The sequence below is a fragment of the Eubalaena glacialis genome, chromosome 6, assembly GCF_028564815.1.
Source record: "Eubalaena glacialis isolate mEubGla1 chromosome 6, mEubGla1.1.hap2.+ XY, whole genome shotgun sequence".
NCBI classification, from domain to species: Eukaryota; Metazoa; Chordata; class Mammalia; order Artiodactyla; family Balaenidae; genus Eubalaena; species Eubalaena glacialis.
Genome location: NC_083721.1, coordinates 119795509 through 119822767, shown reverse-complemented (window position 1 = coordinate 119822767; position 27259 = coordinate 119795509). Strand labels below are relative to the sequence as shown.

Sequence of the window (27259 nt, the reverse complement as noted above, 5' to 3'; positions counted from 1 at the left end):
TTCCCTTATCTCCTCCCAGGCTTATCCTACAGGAGGAATTTTTTCATGGTCTTTGTGTGTAGGCTTAGCCTGTAGCAGCATCCTCTACATGTCAGGCATTTGCACACATGAATTTCCAGAATGCCTGCCTTGGTATTCCTTCACTTTTGATTATCAATCTGAGCAGGACCATCCTTTTGTGTGGTTTACATGTGTGCTAATGTTCTTTAAGCTCTACTTAAGGTTTTCTTTCTCATGTTTGACTCTTCACCTTGTTCAGCAGTTACTGGCATTAGACCCGGTGGTTTATATGTTTGTCTGAGTCTTTGGTGTTCTGGTGCTCTCAGTACCACACTTTGTAATAAAGAGTTTTAGTGGAAATTTTTCATGTTATGAGGTCTTTGTGTAAGACCCAGGAACAGAAATTAAAACTTTTCATTTGCACTGACAAGTAATCTTTCAGTGATTTTTAGGTTTTGAAATATATTTACTTCTGTATTTTCTTCCATTTATGTGTTCCCTTTTATGCCAGTGTGAGGAGGAAACCCGAGTTGTTTTCTCTACATCATTTCCCCTCATTGGATTTGCTATTGCCAATTCCAACAATTCTGAACCCAGAAGACTCAGGAAACACCAAAGCCTGTGACCAAAAAGCAGGAATTTTACTTTTTTTTTTAACCTCAATTTTTAAAATTGAAGTATAGTTAATTTACAATGTTGTGTTAGTTTCAGGTGTACAGCAAAGTGGTTCAAAAATATATATATTCTTTTTCAGATTCTTTTCCATTATAGGTTATTACAGGATACTGAGTACAGTGCCCTCTGCTATACAGTAGGTCCTTGTTGTTTACATATTTTATATATAGTAGTGTGTATATGTTAATCCCAAACTACTAATTTATCTCCTGCCCCTGTCTCCCCGCCCCACAGTATTTCCTTTGGTAACCATAAGTTTGTTTTCTATGTCTGTGAGTCTATTTCTGTTTTGTAAGTAAGTTCATTTGTATCATTTTTTTATATTCCACATATAAGTGATATCATACGATATTTGTCTTTCTCTGTCTGACTTACTTCACTTAATGTGGTAATCTGTAGGTCCATCCATTTTGCTGCAAATGGCATTATTTTGGGGTTTTTTTATGGCTGAGTAATATTCCATTGTGTATATGTATGTGTGTGTGTGTGTATGTGTATATATATATACACACACACACCATATCTTCTTTATCCATTCGTTTGTCGATGGACATTTAGGTTGCTTCTGTGTCTTGGCTATTGTATTGATAAATAGTGCTACTTTGAACGTTGGGGTGCATGTATCTTTTCAAGTTAGAGTTTTCTCCGGATATATACCCAGGGGTGGGATTGTAGGATTATATGGTAACTGTATTTTTAGTTTTTTAAGGAACCTCTGTACTGCACCAATTTACATTCCCGTCAACAATGTAGGACGGTTCCTTTTTATCCACACCATCTCCAGCATTTTTTATTTGTAGACTTTTTAACGATGGCCATTCTGACTGGTGTGAGGAGATACCTCATTATAGTTTTGATTTGCATGACTAATTATTAGTGATACTGAGCATCTTTTCATGTGTCCATTGGCCATCCATATGTCTTTGGAGAAATGTCTATTTAGGTCTTTTGCCCATTTTTTGATTGGGTTTTTTTTTTTTGATATTAAGCTGTATGAGCTGTTCGTATATTTTGGAAATTAATCCCTTGTTGGTAGCAGGAATTTTACTCTTTATATAACGCATTTCTTTAGTTTTTATCCATAAAAGGACTGCTTGTTTTCCTGTGTTTTTATTGTGTGTGTGTATATGCATATGCCTGCATAGGAGGGAGTGTTCTTGCTGGGGTGGGCGGAGCAGCAAGATTTTAGAATCTAAAAATAGATTGTTTTTTTTTTTCCTGGATCTTTGCTATGGTCTAAATGTTTGTGTGCCCCCAAAATTCATATGTTGAAAGCCTAATGCCCAAGGTGATAGTGTTAGGTGGTGGGGCCTTTGGGAAGTGATTGGGTCATGAGGGTGGAGCCCTGGTGAATGGGATTAGTGCCCTTATAAAAGAGGCCCCTGGAGAACTAGTTTGTCCCTTCTGCCATGTGAAGGTATAATAAGTCTGCAACCTGGAAAAGGACCCTAACCCAACCATGTTGGCACCCTGACCTCAGGTTAACAGCCTCCAGAACTAGGAAAATAAATTTCTGTTACTTATAAGCTACCCAGTATGGTATTTTGTTACAGCAGCCCGAATGGCCTAAGACAATCACTGACAAAACAATAATCAGTAATTCCTCCCCTCCCCCAGAAGCACAGAAAGACACTGTTCTGCCTGATTGACTATTTGAAATTATATTAGTTATATGGGTTTTTTTTGGGGGGGGGATGCTTTTTCCTGTACCAGGTACTTCCTAGAAAAAAAGTTAATGTTTTCTATTAAGAAAGAAATTAAATTTTAAATGTCTTTTGTTAAGTCACAACTACTCTCTTACACATGTCAGTTTTAGGAATATTAATTACACTGCATCAAATTGGTGTCAATTTGTATTAGTTTAGAGACTATTGGTGCTGTTATCAGTACCAGCTATCAGAAGATAAGCAGTATCCCACACCACTTAGCAGTAAAATAATTCCTATTTGGAAGTAGAGAAGGAAGAAATCAGGGCAGCAAATTCAAAAAAGCTTCAGTTGGGGGGAAGTATTGATATATAGGCAAAGTAGTACATCTTAATTATATTTGTGATATATACCTTCTAGAATTACTAAGTGGATATTCACCTTCATTTGGTAGAACGGTGTAAGTAGTTTCCATTCCAGCATGAATGTGGTCAGTCACATGGCAGTGGAGTAACCAGATTCCAGGTGTTTTTGGAGACATTTCTAAAGTTTGGTATGTCCCAGGGAAAATGTCAAAGACATCAGAACTATAAATGCCCCTGTGCTTAATTAGAAAAAAATAATGTTTATTATATGTGAGAGTTCATTCAAATAATCTTTCATTGGCCAGCTCAGGGATATTAGAAAATGGATAAATCCGTTAAAAAAAAGAAAGAGAGAGACCCTGCACATTGCTATGTCTAATACAAACAATGAGGTAGTGGTCTTTGCTAAACCCTTTGCACTGCGGGCTATTAAGTGGGTGTGAATGAAAGATGTGATGAAAGTGAATTCATCAGTCAGGAACATCTGACTCTGGTTTGCCTTTTTATCAGAGCACTTGAGTTACACAAAGGAATTTAGCTGTGGCCTCATTTCAGTCTTAATCTCACTCTTGCCGAACCTATCCTAGATGAGCTTGTCTGTGAAACTTGAAGGCTGGTAGGTAATGAAGGGAGCAGGAAAGGAGGCCAATGGAGAAGCCAAAACCAGGGGCAGTTCAGGTAGAGTCTTGACTAGACAGAGTATTCGGGCGGTATTTCGGCAGGGATGGAATTGAAAGTCTGCTAATAAGTCAACCAAAAAGCGATAATAAAATGGTTCTGCAGTGTGCTTTGTGGTAGCTTCTGAATTTTCTATGTTAACGTGAAGGTAAAACAGAAGCATTTCCAAAAGGGTTATTGATTCCTGCTGAAATCAGCACTGGGTGAGAAGTCAAAGTAGGATTGAGATCTAGGGACCAATCAGTTGCTTGACACCAAACTGCCGATCTTGTTTACTTCAGGCCATTTAAGATCCAGAACTTAGAAGAGGCAAAGTTTAAAATAAAGTCTTGTCTCTACTCTCTAATCCATCATTACATGAACATGCCTACCCTCTCTGCTGACAATTCTATTCAAAGGCCTTGCCCAGGAAAATGTGAGCAGAACTCCAAGAAAATCCAGTAAAAACGAAATCTAAGGGAGAGCCCAAGGTGTAAAAAGGTTCGTAATGACGATTGAAGTTGCTGTGTGCCGCACTCTGGAAATAATTTAGTTGTCTCTCTTTTTTTTTAATTGGAGTATAATTGCTTTACAATGCTGTGTTAGTTTCTGCTGTACAACGAAGTGAATCAGCTATATGTATACCTGTATCCCCTCCCTCTTGGACCTCCCTCCCATCCCCCACCCCCATCCCACCCATCTAGGTCATCACAGAGCACCGAGCTGAGCTCCCTGTGCTATATATATTTGACATAAATGCAATACCATGTGTAAAATAGATAGCTAGTGGGAATTTAGTTGTCTCTTGAAACCTTAAACTTTTCATAAGTCTTTCTGAGGAAATTTTTTCTTCATTTGCATTAAAACATTTTCAAATAGAGCAGGAATAATGACCATGGTTGGCCCTTACCTGGTATTGGAAGCTGTGGCCATGGAAATGTACCGAGTGCAAGTCTATTTCATTGCCCATTCCCATCAGATACCAGTTGACTTCATCTCCCACATGCATTGTGAGGCCTTGTAAGTTCCCAAACATTCTTCCATTAATAGCTGGGGAAGACACATGAGTTTTTATTACCTTCCAGGATATTTTAAACCAACAGCTATTACACAGAAAATAGGTTTATTAGGTTAATATATGGGATCTTTTTGAGGTAATAGAACTTATTTCACTACAGATAGGGGAAATGGGTACTTTAAGGTCAATAATATCACACTGCTTTTATAGTCACTTAGCACCAAAAGCCTTATTCCTAATTTTGCATTTAAAAGGGAATGAGACTTTGGAACTGGGAGAGAAGTTAATGGATGATTTCAAATATAGTCCCGTTTTTGCTTTGAACAGAATTCTACCTCACATGCGAAGTGTGGCAGAAGTGGTTTATTATAAAATAAAACAAATGAATAGTTTCCAAAGTAATTTTATTTGAAAGAAGAAAAGGGAAAAAATAGGTTTTAGAATAATGTATCATACCATGCATTTTATTGCTTTCTATGAATTCATCATTGGCTTTGTCTACTTTCTCAGGGTGATCAGAGTATGTTTTGATGTTGTCATCTAAGTACCAAGATTCATTCTCATCAAAAACAAGAAACAGAAGGGAAAATTCCAGTTTCTTTATGGGATTGAATACTTGCAAGTAATGTTTCCGACAAACAATCAGTGGGCCAATTAATCCACTATAGAGATCCTGAAAACAAGCAAAAACTTAGTCATCCTTTTGATATAGGTCGGGATTTCAGAGAACTGGGACCTTATCCCCCATGACCTCAGGAATTTTGGAGGGACTGATTTAGGTAGTAGACTTTGCCCAATGTGGTTCTGTCAATTCAGTAACTTTCCACTTGGAGTAGTTAAATTGGAACAATGTCGAATTTGTGTGGGTGATGCTCAAGTAACAGAAATGTGTTGCAGAGGCCAAATATTGGCTCAGCTAATGAGCAGCAGTTGAAAAGAACCCCAAGTGAACAGTGCTGGTTTGCTTATGGAATCATAAGCCAGGCACTATGCCAGTCACTAAAAATCCAGAGATGAATCAAACAAAGACCCTGCCTCCTACTAGGGAAAATAGATGAATAGAAGAAATGAACCACTTGCTGCGATGGAGGTACAAAAAGTGCCAGTGAACACAGGGAACACCACAATGGACTTAAATCTACAAGAACTTTGGTTTGGCTGGGCATCAGTAATGGCAGATTAGATCTTGAATGGCCTTTGAGCTGTATTATGTTCTGGAATTTTAGATTTTGTCTTGTAGGTCATAAGTAGTCACTGAAAAATTGAACATGGAATGGCAGTATATTTGCATTTTAGACCAGTGATCCTGGTGGTAGAGTGAAGGAAGGTTTGTATGGGGAAGAGACTGGAGACTAGGAGGCCACTGCAGTAGTTGAGGCAAATTACTAGCACCTGATCTGTGGAGATAGAAGGAATGGACTGAGCTCTGTATAGGTGGGTGAATTGCCTGGGTGAGCCAGGGTTAAGAATTAGATACTCTATATCCAGGGTACTAGTTTGAACAAATGACTAGGTTTGGTACTTGTGCTATTTATCACAACTGGGAATATAGGAGGAGGTGGAGGGAGATCTCAGTTTCCACTGTAGACTTGCTGAGTTTCTGTGCCTGTGGGACATGCTGGTAGAGGTGTTCAATCGGCAGGTATATAGACAGGTCTGGAACTCAGGAGAGAGATTTGGACTAGAGGTTTAATTCTACAAAAGAGTCTTGGTACATGTTCTGATTTATAGTTGTTGAGTGCTTTTTTGGCTTTGAAATATTTAATCAAACAGCAGCTGTAGCTGTGCTGTGACTTACTGCTGAGATCAGCATTTTTATTATGTAATAATGGAGCTCTGAAATCATGTACCTCAGTTCTTTAGTATGTATTTTCATATCAAAAGGGAAATAGAATACCATATTAATATTTAATCCTGTGGTACCCATAATCAGCAGTTACAGAGTTGATACATTTATAACTGTATCCTTAAACAAACCAAAAAAAAACCAAAAAACAAAAAACCCAAAGTGAATTTCAGAGCAGCTTACTTTCCTATAATTTTAACAGAATTGGACCACAGGAAAACTCTAACCTCATCTTCCTTCAACTGTGTGTCTATTTGGGGAATCTGCACAAAACACAAATGATTTAAAGTTTACCTTAACCCGATCCACAGTTGAATAGTAAGCCCATGGAATACAAGGAGAATCATCTATTCCAGCTCCAGATCTTTCTGGGATTTTCCATATGTAAGTGCGAGTTTCACCTAAATTAATCAAGTGTTAATGTATCTGGTTATATTTGGTATGTATTTGATATATGTATGTCAAATTGTTATCAAAGCCTTGATAACCAATGACCCAGAAACTGGAAATGTCAAAGTAATTAGTGTTGAAAAGCAGCAGTACTCAAAGTTGTTTTCAAGAATTTAGTTTTACTAGAAGGAAACATAATAACCTCCATTATTTCAGAGATGATGAAAGTCAGGAGCACACAAGATATTTGCTCTAAGTTATAAAGCTAATAAATAGCAAAAGTACAACTTAGATCACAGGCATGCCAGTGCTCAGACCTGTGACCATCCATTACTATTTGTTGCTTCTCAGAAAACAGGCAGAAGTTTCATTGTCTTCAATGATGAAAGGAATATTAAAAAGGAAAACTGTTACACCTCTGACCTAAACGATAATGAAGCCAACAATTAAAAAATAATTTTCTCTAAGTAAATTTTGTCTGAATTTGGAAAAAAAAAAGAATTTAGTTTTAAGACCAACTGTAAGACACACTTTTATATATTCTTTGTCAGTTATAAATTAACTAGCCATGAAACACAGGCCACACTACAAAGCCAGGAGGTGGCAATTCAGTATCACAATTTGAAGAAACTTCACAATAGATCTTTCCTTAGTTTGAAGTCTGCTTCTCTAATACACTTTTTTCTTTTCAACTCTCAAGCGATTTTCCCCCGGTGCTAGTTGCTTCCCCGCTGTCTTCTTTGTGTCTGTGTATCTGGACTATCCTGTGTAATTCCTACAGCTTCACCACCCCCTGCCTTTTTTCCTTTTTCACCATTATCCTCAGTGATTTCACAGTTCCTGGCAAGGAACCATTAGACTGCTTGATCTCATGGGTCACTGACCTGTCAGTGACCTCTCTTGTCCGCCCCATTCTGTCATACCATACACTGTTCTGTCACATACAGGACACGACCACACCCTGGACCTTTACATTTTCAAGTAGCTCCACCCTCCTATCTTGCCAAGGTCTTTACCTTCTTCCATTTGCCCTGGGCTTCTCTCCAGCCTGATCTTTGTGGCCAGTCACCTCACGGCATCCTGTACAACTACTCACAAGACCTTGACTTTCAGCCATGGCCACTCACTGTCTATTTATGCAGACCTCACCATTATATATTCCTGCTGTCAGAGTTTAATTAGCTAGAATTTGACAAACCTTTACGAGGGAATCAAGCAGGACTTGAGGGATGGTCTCGGGATATGGTAGACTTTTTCCTTTTTCCTCAAGTCCTCCATCTTACCTGCCCCTGTGTCCTCACCCTTTTTGTAAACAGAATGTTTCACTGAAAATTTAAAGAGTAGATTCATCACCTGAACATTTTGTCTCTTCATCTAAACTCCTACTGTCTCTTCTCCATTCCCCGCCCCAACCTGCTCTGCCATCAGTGTTTGATGCCCAAGCCCTGGGCTTGTCCTTGACTCCTCCTTACTTAACAACCAACTTTTCAGCAGGTCCTTTTAGCACCACCTTTAAAATGGAACCAGAATACAATTCACCACTTCAGCTGCTTCTACCCTGGTCCAAGTCTTACTAATTTTTTACCCAGATTATTGCGATAGTCCCCTAACGGATCCTTGATTTCTGCCCTTGTCCCCTACAGTCACTTTTTCACACACCAACCCCCGGGCTGCGGGCCAGTACCTGTCCGTGGCCTGTTTGGAACTGGGCTGCACAGCCGGAGGTGAGCAGCGGGCAAGCAAGTGAAGCTTCATCTGCCACCCCCCATCGCTCCCCACCGCTCACATTACCCCCTGAACAGTCCCCCTCCACCGCCCCACTGTCCGTGGAAAAATTGTCTTCCACGAAACCGGTCCCCGGTGCCGAAAGGGTTGGGGACTGCCGCTTTAAAAAGTGTTCATCGGATCATCACTCTCCAGCTCAAACCCTCACATGGGATTTCAGAATGAAATGTAAGGTCGTAACCATGGCCTCTGATGTCCCCCTCCCTCCTACTGCATCCGGCTCCCTGACCTGCCTAGATCTCATCTCCTCACATTCTGCCCCTGTTTGCTCTGCTCTGGCCTTTGGCCATTCCTCAGACACACCAAGTCCACTTCCATCTCAGGACCTAGAATGCTCTCCCTCTACAACTCCCTGAGGCTCATTACTTCTCATCATTTAGGTGTCTTCACCAGTGGCACCTCCTCAAAGAAGCCCTCCTGACCAACCCCCTACCTAAAATAACACCCTTTTACTTAATTTCTCTCATCTGCCTTAATCTTTTTCATAGTACTTTCTACAATTTGATATTATATCTATATTTATTTACTGTTTACCTTGGAAGAATGTGAGGGTCATGAAGCCAGGGCCTTTTATTTCTATTCCTCTATACTGACAAGACCAACTCTCTAGAGTAATTTATTTTTTCTCACTTGATATATTTTGAAAACTGCTAAATTACTGAGAAATGGTCCTTTCCTAGAAGCCAACTTTCCAACGAATAGAAGAAAAATATAGATTTTATTAAAGAAAATACACATTTATGTATTTAATCTATTGCACTTTTTACTCTGTATTAATTAAAGAGACATTTACTGAGTTCCTAGTCCATGCCAGATATTGGACTAGATTCGAGGGATTTGAAATTCCAAGTGGCAGCATCTGCCCTTAGGACACTGTCTTTGGATACAGGCATGGAAACTTTCAGCCACATGATAGATGCTGTCTGGGATGTGTTCTACCTGAGCCTGGGTAGATCATCTCTGCTGACTCAACCTTGAGTATGTGTAGGTGTTCAGTACCATCAGATTTTGTTCTTTACAGTCCTGTGGATTTTTTTTTTTTTTTTTTGGAATGTGCATGTAGGCATATATCACACAGCCACACCTCTGTGTGTGCCCTCTTAACCACGTGCTTCTTCACTCTCTCAAGACGCACTCATGTGGGTAACAGGTGTTTGTGGAAAGGCTGTAACGTCTATTAAAATGTACCCCTCCCCACACCGTGAATACCTGGTGCGGTTGGAGTCACTGTAGAATTCTCCGTTTTCACCCCATGGGCGTGTATTGAGTAGGACCTTGTGGCCATGTTTTTAAAGATAATATTAACTTTGTCTCCAACATCTGCATGAAGTTGTGGACCTGGCAAGAGTGAAAAGGAAGACTGGCTTATATACCTGTCAGATTGGAAGCTCTAACTCAGTAATAAAAGCAAGATCAGGTAACTTTTTTATCGTTAAGAATGTTGTCTTTGTCGTGTCCCCCCTGCCACCCCGCTTCATGCTGTAGTACTCTTGGATTGATACCCGGTCCCAGAGGATTCAGGATAAAAACACTAGTTATGGCTGTCTCTAAAGATGGAGACTATGGGTGCATCTCTCATCAAGAGTCCAAGGGGAGGTTTTGGCCTGAAAGTTCTAGACCTTCCTGTGAATTAAGGACAGTACCGCCTTTGAAAGGATAGGTGGGGCTACCACACCCATTCCTACCCTCTAGCCAATTTTAGCTTGTCTCCTGCCTGAGAGAATTTCTGTGACCCGAAAACAATGCCACTCTCCCTTGGGTGTCTTACTCACTCCAGGGACGGAGGATAAGAAAGCCCCAGGGAATTCTGTTAGTGTAGGAACACAGTGGGCTTGGGAGTGGCTTCCCCTTCACTTGATGATTTTAAAGAAAATTCCCAAGACCAGTGTTGGTGGAGTTCTTAGACATTCTGTCTTAAAGTGATTCCTGAAAAATTGAAGTCAACTTTTCCCCAGCCTTGTACACCATAACACTTTTCCCTTTTCCTTATTTCCTTGTTTATATGTATACTTCTTCTTAAAGTTGATCATTTACATCTTAATTTTAAAAGTAAATAGCTATGATTTTTTGGGGGGGGAGTAGTAGAATAACAGGGGGAACTTGGTTAAGAATTTCAGTAGAAAGTAATTTCTAGCAATTTCATCAAAAATAAAGGCATCAATTTGATAAACACCAAATATATACAATTTCATTAGTACATGGGATATTGATATTATACATTGTTTCTGATAGAAATAAGTAATATTTTCTTATGCCATATTTTTAGAAAATATAGGCTTCTCATTTTATTAAATAGATTTTGTTTTTCATTTTTATTTGAATAACGTTAATAAATGAACCAAGAAAATGAAGCCCACAGACATGGACTGACTCTCACCGCGTGGATTACCACATCACCAACCCACACCCGATGAACTGGAGCTAGGGCAGTACCTAGAATTCCCAGGTGTTCTTCTTCAGGTTTTCTCTCCCCAGGAACTTGGAATGTGCTGTCAGTGAATTGCCGATACACAACTTTCTTGTACTTTGAGCCTATGTAAAATTCTTCCTTATCTAAAAATGCATTTGAAAGACTTAAAACACACACGCGCGCACACACACACACACACACACACACACGACTAAGGTTAGTATTTATCTTAAGGAAAGTGGAAGTTGAGTTTTAAATTTTGAATAAAAATATAGTTTTTATTTAATTATGCTAGTTTTTAATATCACTGTCCCATTTGAGCAAGAAAGAATAAGACTTTAACAATAGACAGGTGTGGTAGAGAGTGTACCTAGCTAGGAGTGGAGTCATCAGAGTCCTGGCCCTGACTCTGTCACTAGCTAAAATGATGTCTAGCTAGTCATTGCCTGTCGGAGCCTTAGTTTCTTCATCCCTAAAATGAGGTATTCAAGGGGATTCCCTGGCAGTCCAGTGGTTAGGACTCTGCACTTTCACTGTGAGGACCCAGGTTCAATCCCTGGTCGGGGAACTAAGATCCTGCAAGCCAATGAAATATTTGGAGGAAAGATAAGCAACAAATAGTTGGTAAAGAAAATTATTTTAGCTCTGAATGCAAGCCAAGCAGCGTGGCAAAAAAAAAAAAAAAAAAAAAAAAAAATGAGGTATTCGATGAGGTCGTCTCTAAGTTTTCTATATGGCTCTAAAATGTTATGAGTCCAGATTTCATCAATGAAGTGTTCTCTGCTTACTGCAGTATTTCTGGTCTATAGGAACAGAAATGGCCCCTTTATCCAGCCATTCCCTGATCTAAAGCTTTCATTGACTCCTAACAGCTCTGCATACTTTTGACAGTTCTATCCCAATCATTGAAATAAACTTTTACTCCCTTACACCACAAATCCCACTCACCATGGCCGTCAAACTGACCAGCTAACCACCTGCCTTGCTGTAGGTTACCAGTCATGTTGTGCACTCCAGATCTGAACACAAGCCCACCCTGATCTCTCAAATCATATCCCCAAAGGGTTAGTGCATAATGGGAGACGGTAGAGGGGAGAGTGCTTAGCAAAGTATAAAAGAGCTACACCTGGAAGTGTCAGGTGATGCTGCTCTAAATGTATTGTTTCTGAAGCTCCAATAACCATCCTTTACTTACATTTGTTCACTGACCTCACTTTTACATTTCCACAGCATACATGTTATTGGTGGTTTTTGAAGCATATTATACTGTAAGTTCTTAGAGAGCAGAGACCATATCTGCTCTAGTGCCCTCAAGAATTTAAAATATTCTTCCATATATAATAAATAGTTTTAAGAATGTGAAATAACTGATTACTAGACTCATAATGAAATATTTGGAGGAAAGATAAGCAACAAATAGTTGGTAAAGAAAATTATTTTAGCTCTGAATGTAGGCATTAATTTTGGTTTTAGTTTGAAAATCAGTGACAAGGGCACATGAGTATGAGAAGAGAGTCTAATAGAAAAGAAAGTAAGATGAGTAACTGCAAAGAATCAAATGAGATCAATGAAAATTTTCCTGTGAGAAAATTGAGAGAAGCAGAAATGAATGAGGAGGGTCCCTAGGAAGCATTTTGTTGTTGTTTTTGTTGTTATTGTTTAATGCAACTGTTCGTTGGTTTTTAATTTAGCATAATTCTTCTTACTTCTCTGAAAGAGAAAGCTAAAAAAAATTAGGAATCAGAATCTGGAGAATTACTTTAGTTCTTGTAAATGATGCAGCTCCTTTTCCCATTTCCTACTTGGGGAATAATCCCATTCCACCTCCACTGCTGCGATGTAGTAGGTCCTTTCTCCCAGGTAGTGGTATGAATTCTCAGATGGCCGACTGCACTGGTTCACAGTGTATTTTTGTTTCATGCCACCTGTGTAGTGATCAGTTGTGAGGCACTCAACATCAAAAGTCCCTGGAATGGTAAATAAAAAGGCAGTTCACCTCCACAGAGTATTTTTACCCACCTTTCCCCATCAGTCATCAGCCCCTTCCCCTGCCCTATTTTTCTTCATAGTATTTATAACCACTTGATATACGTATTAATATACTTGCTTGTTGTCTGTCTCCCTGCATTAGAATTTCATCTCCATGAAAGCAGATACTTTATCTCTTTTGCTCACTGTTGTATTTACATTTGCCTAATAAAGGAAAGGTGACACTGAACATGTCCTGCGTTTTAGTGGCATCTAATGAACCAAATAAAGCCTGAGGCAAGTTAGCATATTTTCATGTTTTGGTTAAAATTCTTTTTTGTTTTAGTTTGTTTTACTCATTCAGAGACAGTTCTGTCAGTGTCTCTGAATTTGCACGGCTAGAGTTCTAATATAGCCTATTCAATTGTAGACAACTAATAAGCCAACGCTACATCTAGGGTACAGAGACATGACAAAAAGTTTAGATGCAAAGCCTTTGTGGGAGTCATTCCCTTTCTAGTCTGATTTGCCAGCTATCTTTAAAGGCCCATAATTGAAAAGGAGACCATCTTGAGGATTTGACTAGGTGGAAATGGGAGAAACCTCAGTCCACTTTTGTCACTCCCTTCCCTCCCCCCAACAACCAGGAAATGGACCTCTCTGGCATATGCTTAGCTGACAATAGCCCAGACATATCTTCCAAGGGAAGGAAGAGTAGTTGGGAGGCTTGGGGAAGGGATGAGCTTATCATCCAACACAGAATTTTAAACTGAAACCACACAAATCGATCCAACAGAAACTTGTCTTGACTTTAAAGGAATATACCTTCAGTGTCAGGCTGCATGAAGAGCCTCAGACTTGTTTGAGGGAAGAGGTTTGCTGTGTCTCTCCTTTCTCCTCTTGACAGATAAGTGTTTCCTGAAAAGTATATCCCGTGTACATCAACCTCATTTCCAGCACTGAATAAATACCACACAACCGAATCTCCTTGGCACATATTGAGACCAGGCTGATTCCCGTACATGAATCCATTCATGGCTGTAAAGGTTGGGAAATGATATTTTGAAAGTGGTTTAATCTTATGTCCTACTTCATGACAACCTCCCAGACTTTCCAGAGCCAACTAGGTTTATTTAATTTTTAAAAGATCCATTCAGGCCTGCCCACCCCTTTATGTGTCAGGAGTGTCTCTGCAACTCCTTGCTGTACCCAGCACTTCCAGGCAGGCCTTGGCTGAAAGGCGTAGAGCTGAATGCAGGGTTCCTGAAGTTCTGGGCCCTGGGAATCTCACTGTTCTTCCCAGCGAGTCACTTCTCAGTTCTCTCAAGGGCCATATCTGTGAGCACCAAAATGGGTGCCTAATAACAGCTCTTCCTGGGCACTGTAGGCTGGGAATGTGTTCATTGCTCGAGATGGAAAATTCTCTGATTCATCTTGGATAACAGGGAAGAGTATATGCAGGAAGTTTCCTCTCACCACTATTTTTTTTTATAACTCTTTCACTTTACCATCCAGTTTGATAGATCCTTTTATTTATTTATTTATTAATTTTTGGTTGCGCTGGGTCTTCGTTGCTGCGCACGGGCTTTCTCTAGTTGTGGCGAGTGGGGGCTACTCTTTGTTGCAGTGCGCGGGCTTCTCATTGCAGTGGCTTCTCTTGTTGTGGAGCATGAGCTGTAGGCGTGTGGGCTTCAGTAGTTGTGGCACACGGGCTCAGTAGTTGTGGCTCACGGGCTCTAGAGTGCAGGCTCAGTAGTTGTGGCTCACGGGCTTAGTTGCTCCGCAGCATGTGGGATCTTCCCAGGCCAGGGCTCAAACCCGTGTCCCCTGCGTTGGCAGTCGGATTCTTAACCACTGCGCCACCAGGGAAGTCCCTCACTGCTATTTTTAATAGATAATATTCTTGACTCCTCCAAAATGCAAAAATGCAAAATCAGAAGAAGTATTTTAAAGATTGTGGGTGGTGTGACTATTAATAATCCAATTTAAAAAACAACATCAGTTTGTAATACAACTTTACGTTTTTTCCTTCTAGTTACAGTGATTTTCATATGTTGTCCATTAGTGGCGTGGACATTATGATCGATCAGCTCGCTATCTCTAAACTCTAACTGTATTTTATTTATTTTTTTAAAATTTTATTTTTAACAGCTTTACTGAAATACAATTCACATACCATATAAGTCAACCATTTGTTTATTTATTTTTGGTAACACCCTCGGCATGCGAAATCTTAGTTCCCATACCAGGGATTGAACCCGTGCCCTCTGCAGTGGAAGCATGGAGTCTTAACCACTGGACCGCCAGGGAAGTCCCTCTAACTGTATTTTAGAATTACACTAGTAGTTAATCTGATGCTGTTTCAATTAAATAAAAGTCTATGGAGGTTGTCCTGAGGATTTAAAAAGTAGTTTTAATAGTTTGTTAAAACTCCTAGGGGATTCTTACGTGTAGTCAAGGATGAGAATCATTGAAGTTCTTGGGAGCAGAGATCATAAAAGGAGCCTGTCATTATTAAGCCATAGATGAGAAAAGCATCCAATCCAGTAGCTCTCAAATTTAAGCATATATCAGAACAACCTGGAGGATTTGTTAAACACAGATTTCTAGCCCCACACCCAAAGTTTCTGATTCAGTAGGTCAGGGTTGGAGCCCAAGACTTTGCATTCCTAACAAGTACCTGGGTGATGCTGAGATGGCTGACCCAGGGACCACATTTTAAGGACCATGCATCTAATTGGCATATATTGTATGTTTTTTTATTCTGAATTAAGTGAAACAAAGTTTCAATTGACTTATATGTTAAATAATTAACAGTATTACCCTTAGAGCACTATGGTATTTAATCATTTATTGAAAATTAATCAATGGGCAAAGCTATTAGTATTTTGGTTTAATTAAAAGCATTACATGTGCAGCACTGAAATAACTTGATATTGGTGGATGATGCAGTACTTACAGTGCATCTTATTAGATTCCTGAAAGTCTTCATTTTCCTTATTCACCTGATCAGGTGCTGTTGTAAACATTCTAATATTATCATCCAGGAGTAAACTCTCATTCTCATCAAACACTGTAGGAAACAAATAGAACTCCTTGTCTACATCCTTCTGTAAATCAAAACAAGAACAATGAGGTGAAGACAGAAAAAGTAAAGCAGAAAGACTTCCATATATACAATACTATTTATGCACAAACATGCTAAAGGAAGGACAAGAACTGAAGTTTCCATTCCTCTTTGAAAATGGAGCTCACAATGTACTCCTGTTGACCACCAGAGTTTTGATTGGTATGTGCGTAGTAGATTTTTGGCTCAACATGATAATCTAAGCCTCTCTCTGCACTTAAAAGTTCTGACTCTCCTCTCCCTACCTTTCTGCCAGCTCTGCCCATTCAACTTGAACCCACCCCCAAATTGTTAAAATGGGGCAGGGGGATATGCGCTTGTGCTAGAAATTAGGGAAGGTGCTATTCACAGTCATGAAAGCTCAAAGAGTTACTGTAAAGCAGAGCAGGTGGAAGCAGATACATCTTAAGTGAAGAAATAGCCTGCAAGTGAGTTGGAACAAGAATTCACACACAGATTGGTTCAAGATGGTGGAGTAAAAGGACGTGCTCTCACTCCCTCTTGCAAGAGCACTGGAATCACAACTAACTGCTGAACAATCATTGACAGGAAGACACTGGAACTCACCAAAAAAGATACCCCACATCCAAAGACAAAGGAGAAGCCACAGTGAGACAGTAGGAGGGGCGCAATGACAATAAAGTCAAATCCCATAACTGGTGGGTGGGTGACTCACAAACTGGAGAACACTTATACCACAGAAGTCCACCCACTGGAGTTAAGGTTCTGAGCCCCACATCAGGCTTCTGAACCTGGGGGTCTGACAACGGGAGGAGGAATGCCTAAAATCAGACTTTGAATGCTAGCGGGATTTGATTACAGGACTTCGACAGGACTGGGGGAAACAAAGACTCCACTCTTGGAGGGCACACACAAAGTAGTGTGTGCATCGGGACCCAGGGGAAGGAACAGTGGACCCCATAGACTGAACCAGACCTACCTGCTAGTGTTGGAGGGTCTCCTGCAGAGGCGGGGGGTGGCTGTGTCTAACTGTGAGGACAAGGACACTGGCAGCAAAAGTTCTGGGAAGTACTCCTTGGCATGAGCCCTCCCAGAGTCTGTCATTAGCCCCACCAAAGAGCCCAGGTAGGCTCCAGTGTTGGGTTGCCTCAGGCCAAACAACCAACAGGGAGGGAAGCCAGCCCCACCCATCAGCAGTCAAGCTGATTAAAGTTTTACTGAGCGCTGCCCAACAGAGCGACAGCCAGCTCTACCCACCACCAGTCCCTCCCATCAGGAAACTTGCTCAAGCCTCTTAGATAGCCTCATCAACCAGAGGGCAGACAACAGAAGCAAGAAGAACTACAATCCTGCAGCCTGTGGAACAAAAACCACATTCACAGAAAGATAGACAAGATGAAAAGGCAGAGGGCTATGTATCAGGTGAAGGAACAAGAAAAAACCCCAGAAAAACAAGTAAATGAAGTGGAGATAGGCAACCTTCCAGAAAAAGAATTCAGAATAATGATAGTGAAGATGATCCAGGACCTCGGAAAAAGAATGGAGGCAAAGATCGAGAAGATGCAAGAAATGTTTAACAAAGACCTAGAAGAATTAAAGAACAAACAAACAGAGATGAACAATACAATAACTGAAATGAAAAATACACTAGAATGAATCAATAGCAGAATAACTGAGGCAGAAGAACGGATAAATGACCTGGAAGACAGAATGGTGGAATTCACAGCTGCAGAACAGAATAAAGAAAAAAGAATGAAAAGAAATGAAGACAGCCTAAGAGACTTCTGGGACAATATAAACACAACAACATTCACATTATAGGGGTCCCAGAGGAGAAGAGAGAGAGAAGGGACCCGAGAAAATATTTGAAGAGATTATAGTCAAAAACTTCCCTAACATGGGAAAGGAAATAGCCACCCAAATCCAGGAAGCGCAGAGAGTCTATACAGGATAAACCCAAGGAGAAACATGCTGAGACACATAATAATCAAATTGGAAAAAATTAAAGACAAAGAAAAATTTTTGAAAGCAGCAATGGAAAAATGACAATTAACATACAAGGGAACTCCCATAAGGTTAACAGCTGATTTCTCAGCAGAAACTCTACAAGCCAGAAGGGAGTGGTATGACATATTTAAAGTGAGGAAAGGGAAGAACCTACAACAAAGATTACTTTACCCGGCAAGGATCTCATTCAGATTCGATGGAGAAATCAAAAGCTTTAAAGACAAGCAAAAGCTAAGAGAATTCAGCACCACCAAGCCAGCACTACAACAAATGCTAAAGGAACTTCTCTAAGTGGGAAACACAAGAGAAGAAAATGACCTACAAAAACAACCCAAAACAATTAAGACAATGGTAATAGGAACATACATGTTGATAATTACCTTACACGTGAATAGATTAAATGCTCCAACCAAAAGACACAGGCTTGCTGAATGGATACAAAAACAAGACCCATATATATGCTGTCTACAAGAGACTCACTTCCGACCTAGGGACACATATACACTGACAGTGAGGGGATGGAAAAAGATATTCCATGCAAATGGAAATCAAAAGAAAGCTGGAGTAGCAATACTCATATCAGATAAAATAGACTTTAAAATAAAGAATGTTACAAGAGACAAGGAAGGACACTACATAATGATCAAGGGATCAATCCAAGAAGAAGATATAACAATTATAAATGTATATGCACCCAACATAGGAGCACCTCAATACATAGGCAACTGCTAACAGCTCTAAAAGAGGAAATCAACAGTAACACAATAATAGTGGGGGACTTTAGAAAAGCACAACCTTCCTAGACTGAACCAGGAAGAAATAGAAAATATAAACAGACCAATCACAAGCACTGAAATTGAGACTACGATTAAAAATCTTCCATCAAACAAAAGCCCAGGACCAGATGGCTTCACAGGCGAATTCTATCAAACATTTAGAGAAGAGCTAACACCTATGCTTCTCAAACCCTTCCAAAATATAGCAGAGGGAGGAACACTCCAAAACTCATTCTATGAGGCCACCATCACCCTGATACCAAAACCAGACAAAGATGTCACAAAGAAAGAAAACTACAGACCAATATCACTGATGAACATAGATGCAAAAGTCCTCAACAAAATACTAGCAAACAGAATCCAACAACACATTAAAAGGATCATAAACCATGATCAAGTAGGATTTATTCCAGGGATGCAAGGATTCTTCAATATACGAAAATCAATCAGTGTGATACACCCTATTAACAAATTGAAGAATAAAAACCATATGATCATCTCAATAGATGCAGAAAAAGCTTTTGACAAAATTCAACACCGATTTATGATAAAAACTCTCCAGAAAGTGGGCACAGAGGGAACCTATCTCAACATAATAAAGGTCATATATGACAAACCCACAGCAAACATTGTTCTCAATGGTGAAAAACTGAAAGCATTTCCTCTAAGATGAGGAACAAGACAAGGATGTCCACTCTCACCACTATTATTCAACATAGTTTTGGAAGTCCTAACCATGGCAATCAGAGGAGAAAAAGAAATAAAAGGAATACAAATTGGAAAAGAAGAAGTAAAACTGTCACTGTTTGCAGATGACATGATACTATACATAGAGAATCCTAAAGATGCCACCAGAAAACTACTAGAGCTAATCAATGAATTTGGTAAAGTTGCAGGATGCAAAATTAATGCACAGAAATCTCTTGCATTCCTATACACTAATGATGAAAAATCTGAAAGAGAAATTAAGGAAACACTCCCATTTACCATTGCAACAAAAAGAATAAAATACCTAGGAATAAACCTACCTAGGGAGACAAAAGACATGTATGCAGAAAACTATAAGACACTGCTGAATGAAATTAAAGATGATACCAACAGATGGAGAGATACACCATGTTCTTGGATTGGAAGAATCAATATTGTGAAAATGACTATACTACCTAAAGCAATCTACGGATTCAGTGCAATCCCTATCAAATTACCAATGGCATTATTTATGGAACTAGAACAAAAAATCTTAAAATTTGTATGGAGACACAAAAGACCCCAAGTAGCCAAAGCAGTCTTGAAGGAAAAAAAAGGAGCTGGAGGAATCAGACTCCCTGACTTCAGACTATACTACAAAGCTACAGTAATCAAGACAATATGGTACTAGCACAAAAACAGAAATATAGATCAATGGAACAGGATAGAAAGCCCAGAGATAAACCCACGCACCTATGGTCAACTAATCTATGGCAAAGGAGGATATACAATGGAGAAAGGATATACAGTGGAGAAAAGACAGTCTCTTCAATAAGTGGTGCTGGGAAAACTGGACAGCTACATGTAAAAGAATGAAATTAGAACACTCCCTAACACCATACACAGAAATAAACTCAAAATGGGTTAGAGACCTAAAGGTAAGACCGGACACTGTAAAACTCTTAGAGGAAAACATAGGAAAAACACTCTTTGACATAAATCACAGCAAGATCTTTTTTGACCCACCTCCTAGTGTAATGGAAATAAAAACAAAAATAAATAAATGGGACCTAATGAAACTTAAAAGCTTTTGCAAAGCAAAGGAAACTACAAACAAGATGAAAAGACAACCCTCAGAATGGGAGAAAATATTTGCAAACGAATCAATGGAAAACGGTTTAATCTCCCAAATATATAAACATCTCATGCAGCTCAATATTAAAAAAACAAACAACCCAATCCAAAAATGGGCAGAAGACCTAAATAGACATTTCTCCAAAGAAGACATACAGATGGCCAAGAAGTAAATGAAAAGCTGATCAACATCACTAATTATTAGAGAAATGCAAATCAAAACTTCAGTGAGGTATCACCTCACACCAGTTAGAATGGGCATCATCAGAAAATCTGCAAATAACAGATGCTGGAGAGGGTGTGGAGAAAAGGGAACCCTTATGCACTGTTGGTGGGAATGTAAATCGATGCAGCCACTATGGAGACCAGTATGGAGGTTCCTTAAAAAACTAAAAATAGAATTACCATATGACCCCTCAATCCCACTACTGGGCATGTACCCAGAGAAAACCATAATTCCAAAAGACACATGCACCCCAGTGTTCACTGCAGCACTATTTACAATAGCCAGGTCATGGAAGCAACCTAAATGCCCATCGACAGACGAATGGATAAAGAAGATGTGGTACATATATACAATGGAATATTACTCAGCCATAAAAAGGAATGAAATTGGGTCATTTGTAGAGACGTGGATGAATCTAGAGACTATCATACAGAGTGAAGTAAGTCAGAAAGAGAAAAACAAATTTCGTATATTAACGCATATATGTGGAACCCAGAAAAATGATACAAATGAACCAGTTTGCAGGACAGAAATTGAGACACAGATGTAGAGAACAAACGTATGCACACCAAGGGAGGAAAGTGGCAGGGTGGTGGTGGTGGTGGTGTGATGAATTGGGAGATTGAGATTGACATATATACACTAATATGTATAAAATGGATAAGTAATAAGAACCTTCTGTATAAAAAGATAAAATAAAATTCAAAAATTCCAAAAAAAAAAAAAGAATTCACACAATCTCCAGCCATCTGGACATTCTCACTTCCCCTTCCCCTATCCTTGGTGAAAAATAAGGAAGCAGAAACACTATCTGGTCTATGGAATGATTCTGTAGTTGACAAGAAGGCAATTGGTCTAAAGAATCAAAGCATATGAATCCCTGAGGAAAACTTATTCCCTTAAAGAAGAGAAAACTTGAGAGATTATTGCATATCTTTTTCCTGAGATCATTTTTTTGGATGAAAAACATGCTTATCAAATTTTAAAAATCCAACTAACCTGAAGGTTAGATCCTGCAGATAACTGAATCAATGATGCAGATGGTCTTAAGAAAGCTCCCATAAGTCAGAAGAAAAGATTCAAAGATGAAAAATATATACCTAGTAATGATTTTAGAGAGAAGTTATAAAAGGGTGAGACATAATAATAATAAATAATGGTGGAAATATTCACCACTATAAAGGGGAAAGACTAGAGTATTCAGATTCAAAAACTTCACTGAAAACAAGACAAAATTAGTAATATAGACCTATACCTAAAAATGTACTGGTAAAAATTTTGGATTTCAGAGAGACAAATTTCTACAATAATCCATTTTAAAAGTTACCATGAACATTCGACTCCTCTAGTACAATAAATGTCAGAGGAAGTTAGAGTAGCAATTACGTCTTTTGGGGAAAAGATTATGATAGAAAAATCCTATACAGGCAAAGCACAACAAAGTGACATTTTCAGATGTGTCAGGATTCCAGCAGGGAACTTCTATCATCGCTTACATACTGACCTGCAGAGAAAACTTCAGTGAAAAGTTTAAAGGTCACATTTCATAATTATAATGCAACAAAACTGAAAATTACTCATAAAAGGACAAAAAGTAAAAAAAAAAAGATCATATTTTGTCCAAATAACTCAGATCAAAGAAGAAACAAAATTGAATTTCTAAGAATTTAGTAAGTAATGTCCATGAGAACACTACAAGTCATAATGTATGGAATATAATTAAACATATAAACTGAGAGTCTGAAATGTTTATTTTAAGCAAAGCCAAATAAAAATAAATATTGTAAATATCTGAAAATTTTAGAAAAATAAAAAGAAGAAGAAAGGAGTTAATAAAAGCAAAAGAAATTTATAAAAATGTAAAGGTATTAAAATTCTTCCTGATTTATTTAATGCAGATAGTACAACTATGATATATCACTAAAAAAGCACACAGAATCTAATATCACTTACAGCTTAGATGAGAAATTCTAAATAAAACACTATCAAATTCAACACAGAAATATATTGAAAAAAACACCATGCTCAAAGTAATATTTTTTCCCCAGAAGTGCAAGGATGGTTCAATAGGAAATTCTTAATGTACTTGGTCACACTTATTGGTCAAAGGAGAAAAGATAGGTAATAATTCAAGGAAATCTAAAAATAAATTTTTATAAAATTTGACATTCTGGCAGTAGCTGTTCCTTTTGTGTTTCCCTCAGATTTTTGCAAGGCTGCCTCTTTAAAATTTAGATCTCACCTCAAATAATACTTCCACATTATCTAAACTATAATTTCTATTCACTATCACATTACCCTATTTTTTTTTAAAACACTTATCACTTTGAGGTTATTTTTATTTTTTCTGTTTGCTTATCTCCTCTCCTTTCCATGCCATCACTCACTTTGCCCCTTCCTCTCTGCTACACCACACACTAGAATATAAACTCTATTAGACCAGGCCTTATTTACCAATGAATTCTGTGCCTAGCACAGTACTTTTTTTGTTTTTTTTTGTTTTTTTTTTTGTTTTTTTTGAGCAGCTCAAGTGATTTTATACAGAAAAAACAGTGCCAGTAAACCAGAAATAGAATAAAAAGTAACAACTAGTAGCCAATGTCATATTTAGTGGTAAAATAATAGAGATATTTTCATTAATCTCAGACACTAAACAAGGTACTATTTAACTTACTCTGAATATTTTATCCAATCTGAAGCCACATGGCTAATACGTGAAAAAACCAGGATGAGGACTTCTTTTTTTTTAATTTTCTGGCCGCACCTTGCAGCATGTGGGATCTTAGCTCTCCGACCAGGGATCAAACCTGCACTCCCTGTATTGGAAGGGCTGAGTCTTAACCACTGGACTGCCAGGGAGGTCCCCAGGATGAGGACTTTTAATAGTTCCTGTAGACCTTCCTGTGTTGTGACTTTCATTTGACAAATGAAGAAAACAAAATATGTAGAGAAAAAAACTCACATTTTAAATCTCAACTCACTGAGTATCAGTTCCTCTTCTGTAAAAATGGGGATAACAATACTTAGCCTCTTGGGTTGCTGTGAAGGTTAAATGAAGTAAAATGTGCAAAAGTGCCTAAACGGAGTTCAATAAACATTAGTCTCCTTTTATTCCTTGCCAAGGTAAGCACAAGATAAAAGAATGGAATTTAGGGGCTTCCCTGGTGGCGCAGTGGTTGAGAATCTGCCTGCCAATGCAGGGGACACGGGTTCGAGCCGTGGTCTGGGAGGATCCCACATGCCGCGGAGCGGCTGGGCCGTGAGCCACAATTACTGAGCCTGCGCGTCTGGAGCCTGTGCTCCGCAACAAGAGAGGCCGCGACAGTGAGAGGCCCGCGCACTGCGATGAAGAGTGGCCCCCACTTGCCACAACTAGAGAAAGCCCTCGCGCAGAAACGAAAACCCAACACAGCCATAAAAATAAATAAATTAATTAATTAATTTTAAAAAAATTATAAAAAAAATAAAAGAATGGAATTTAAAGGTAGAAAACCAGGGACTTCCCTGGTGGTCCAGTGGTTAAGAATACGCCTTCCAGGGCTTCCCTGGTGGTGCAGTGGTTGAGAATCTGCCTGCCAATGCAGGGGACACAGGTTCGAGCCCTGATCTGGGAAGATCCCACATGCTGCGGAGCAACTAGGCCCGTGAGCCACAATTATTGAGCCTGCGCGTCTGGAGCCTGTGCTCCGCAACAGGAGAGGCCGCGATAATGAGAGGCCCGCGCACCGCGATGAAGAGTGGCCCCCACTTGCCGCAACTAGAGAAAGCCCTCGCACAGAAACGAAGACCCAACACAGCCATAAACAAACAAACAAACAAACAAATAAATTAATTAATTAATTAAAAAAAAAGAAAAGAATACGTCTTCCAATGCAGGGGACACAGGTTTGATCCCTGGTCAGGGAACTAAGATCCCACATGCGGTGGGGCAACTAAGCCCGTGCCACAACTACTGAGCCTGCGCTCTCTGGAGCCCGTGCGCCTCAACTAGAGAGAAGCTCCCGCACCACAATGAAGAGCCCATGCACCACAACAAAAGATCCCACTTGCCGCAACAAAGATCCCATGTGCCACAACTAAGACCCAATGCAGCCAAATAAATAAAAATTTTAAAAATGGTTGTAAAAATCTTAAAAAAAATAAAGGTAGAAAACCATTTTTTTTCAGTAACATATTTAAAAATTTTAAATGATGGCCTTACCATTTATAATAGACAAATAAAAATAAAATATCTAGGCATACACTTTAAAAAATCCAAAACCTGAATAAGGGGAACTATAAAATATTCCTGAAAAACACAAAAGTAGACTTGAACAAGTGGAAAGACATATGTTCTTGTGCAGGGTTACTCAACTTTATAATAATGGCTGTTTTTCCTAATTTAATTTGTATATTTGAGACAATCCCCATAAAACACTCTCAGGATTTTTTTTTTTTTCTGGAGCCAGGTAAGTTTTTACAAGGTTCATTAGAAAGAATAAGTAAGCAAAAATGGCCATTGAAATGATGAAAAAAGTGCCTTGAGGTATGGCTACAAGTCATTTAAACACATTATAGCGGCTCTGTAATTATAATAGTATGGTATTGGTGCATGAATAGATAGAGAACAATGGAATAGAATAGAAAGTCAAGAAATGGACTCAATTGTGTATGAAAATTTAGTATCTGATAAAGGGGAGCATTTAAATCAATGGGCTAAAGTGTGACTTTTTAAAAAAATATTTATTTAGGCTGCACCAGGTCTTAGTTGTGGCAAGTGGGACCTTCATTGCCACGTGCAGGATCTTCGTTGCAACCTGTGGGCTCTTAGTTCCAGCATGTGGGATCTTTAGTTGTGGCATGTATGTGGGATCTAGCTCCCTGACCAGGGATCAAACCCGGGCCCCTGCATTGGGAGTGCGGGGTCTTAGCCACTAGACCACCAGGGAAGTCCCCTAAAGTGTGACTTTTTAATAAATGGTGTTGAGATAACTGGATAGCCATTTAGAAAAAGATAAATTTGATCTATTCCTTAACTGTACACCAGCATAAATTCTAAATGGAACAGAGACTTAAAAGTGAAAAATGAAACCTTACAAGTACTTGAAGGCAGAATGGGTGAATTCCTTTATAACCTGAGAGTTGTGAAAACTTTCTTAACTATGACTTTGAATCCATTAACAATAAAGGAAAAGATGATAGAAATAAAAATTTCACATGGTAAACACTAACATCCATAAGCAAAGTATAAAGGCAAATGATAAACTAAGATAAAAAATACTTACAACTAATATCTCAAACAAAGACTTTCTATACCTAATATATAGAAAGCTTCTAAATCAGTGAAGAAAAATAACCTTATAGAAAAATGGGATAAAGTTATGAACAATTCATGGAAAGGAAGTGAATATAGTTCTTAACGATTTGAAAAAATGTTCAACAACTAATAATAAGAGAAACACAAATTAAAATTACAGAGGTACTGTTTATGTCCTATCAGACTGGTAAAAATCCCCAAATTTGACAATACACTTATGAACTGTGGAAAACAGATAATCTAATCTCATACCTGGTGGGAGTATAAAATGGTACAATTCCTATGGAAGGGAATTTGGCAATATCTAGCAAAAGAGTACATGTGTTTATCCTTTGCCCCAGCAGAACCAAATTTATCCCAAAGACATGTTGTCAAAATATAAAGAGACATATGAACAAGGCTACCCGCAAACACCTGCCAAATAGTGGACTGATTGTATAAACTGAGGCATGTCTACACCAGGGAGTAATATCCACTGTAAAAAAGAATGAGGAATATTTCCATATATTACAGTATAAAGACTTACAGATTATATTGTTAAGTGAAAAAAGAACATTAGAATATGAATACATACCCACACACATTTGTTTTTTAAATAAAATAAAATAAAAGAATTCTTTTATTCTTTAAATAAAAGAATAAGAATTAGAGAAGAAATCAATGACATTGAAAACAGGAAATCAATAGAAAAAAATCAGTGAAACTAAAAGCTGATTATTTGAAAAGATCAATAAAATCAGTCAGTCTTTAGTCAGGCTAACTAAGAAAAAAAGAAAGAGAACACGAATCAGTAATATCAGAAATGAAATATGGGATATCACTACAGATCCTATGGACATTAAAAGAATAATAAAGGAATACTACGAACAAATCTATGCCCATAAATTTGATAACCTACATGAAATGGATCAATTCCTTGAAAGACACAATTTGCTAAAACACACAAGAAGAAATAGACACTCTGAATAGGCCTGTATCTACTAAAGAAATTGAATCAATAGCTAGTAACCTCCCAGAACAGCCCAGAAGTGTTCATTGGTGAATTCTACCAAACATTTAAGGAAGAAATTATACCAACTCTCTTTAAATCCATCAGAGGACAAAAACAGAGAGAATACTTCTTATCTCATTCTAGCAGGCCAACATTACTCTAATACCAAGACCAGACAAAGACATTACAAGAAAACTGGAGACCAATAACTCTAATAAATATAGATGTAAAATACCCCCAAAAAATTAGCAAATACAATCTGAAAATGTATAAAAAGAACTATACCATGACCAA

The 27259-nt window shown here is 38.6% G+C and overlaps 1 protein-coding gene across 4 annotated transcripts in view; it reads right to left on the bottom strand.

Moving 5' to 3' along the window:
- Positions 1–27259, bottom strand: part of LOC133094078 (ceruloplasmin) — a 69495-nt gene that overhangs the window by 13945 nt on the left and 28291 nt on the right. For 3 of the 4 annotated variants that reach the window (XM_061194580.1, XM_061194579.1, XM_061194581.1), the window contains exons 10-18: positions 15720–15870; positions 13586–13798; positions 12552–12759; positions 10816–10955; positions 9592–9720; positions 6502–6608; positions 4818–5034; positions 4254–4393; positions 2763–2925 (exon numbers count right to left, since the gene is read on the bottom strand). In XM_061194580.1, the coding sequence (XP_061050563.1) occupies positions 2763–2925; positions 4254–4393; positions 4818–5034; positions 6502–6608; positions 9592–9720; positions 10816–10955; positions 12552–12759; positions 13586–13798; positions 15720–15870 (1468 nt within the window). Of the gene's footprint in view, positions 1–2762; positions 2926–4253; positions 4394–4817; positions 5035–6501; positions 6609–9591; positions 9721–10815; positions 10956–12551; positions 12760–13585; positions 13799–15719; positions 15871–27259 lie in introns of those variants that run through there. The other variant, XM_061194582.1, reaches the window with a different exon arrangement.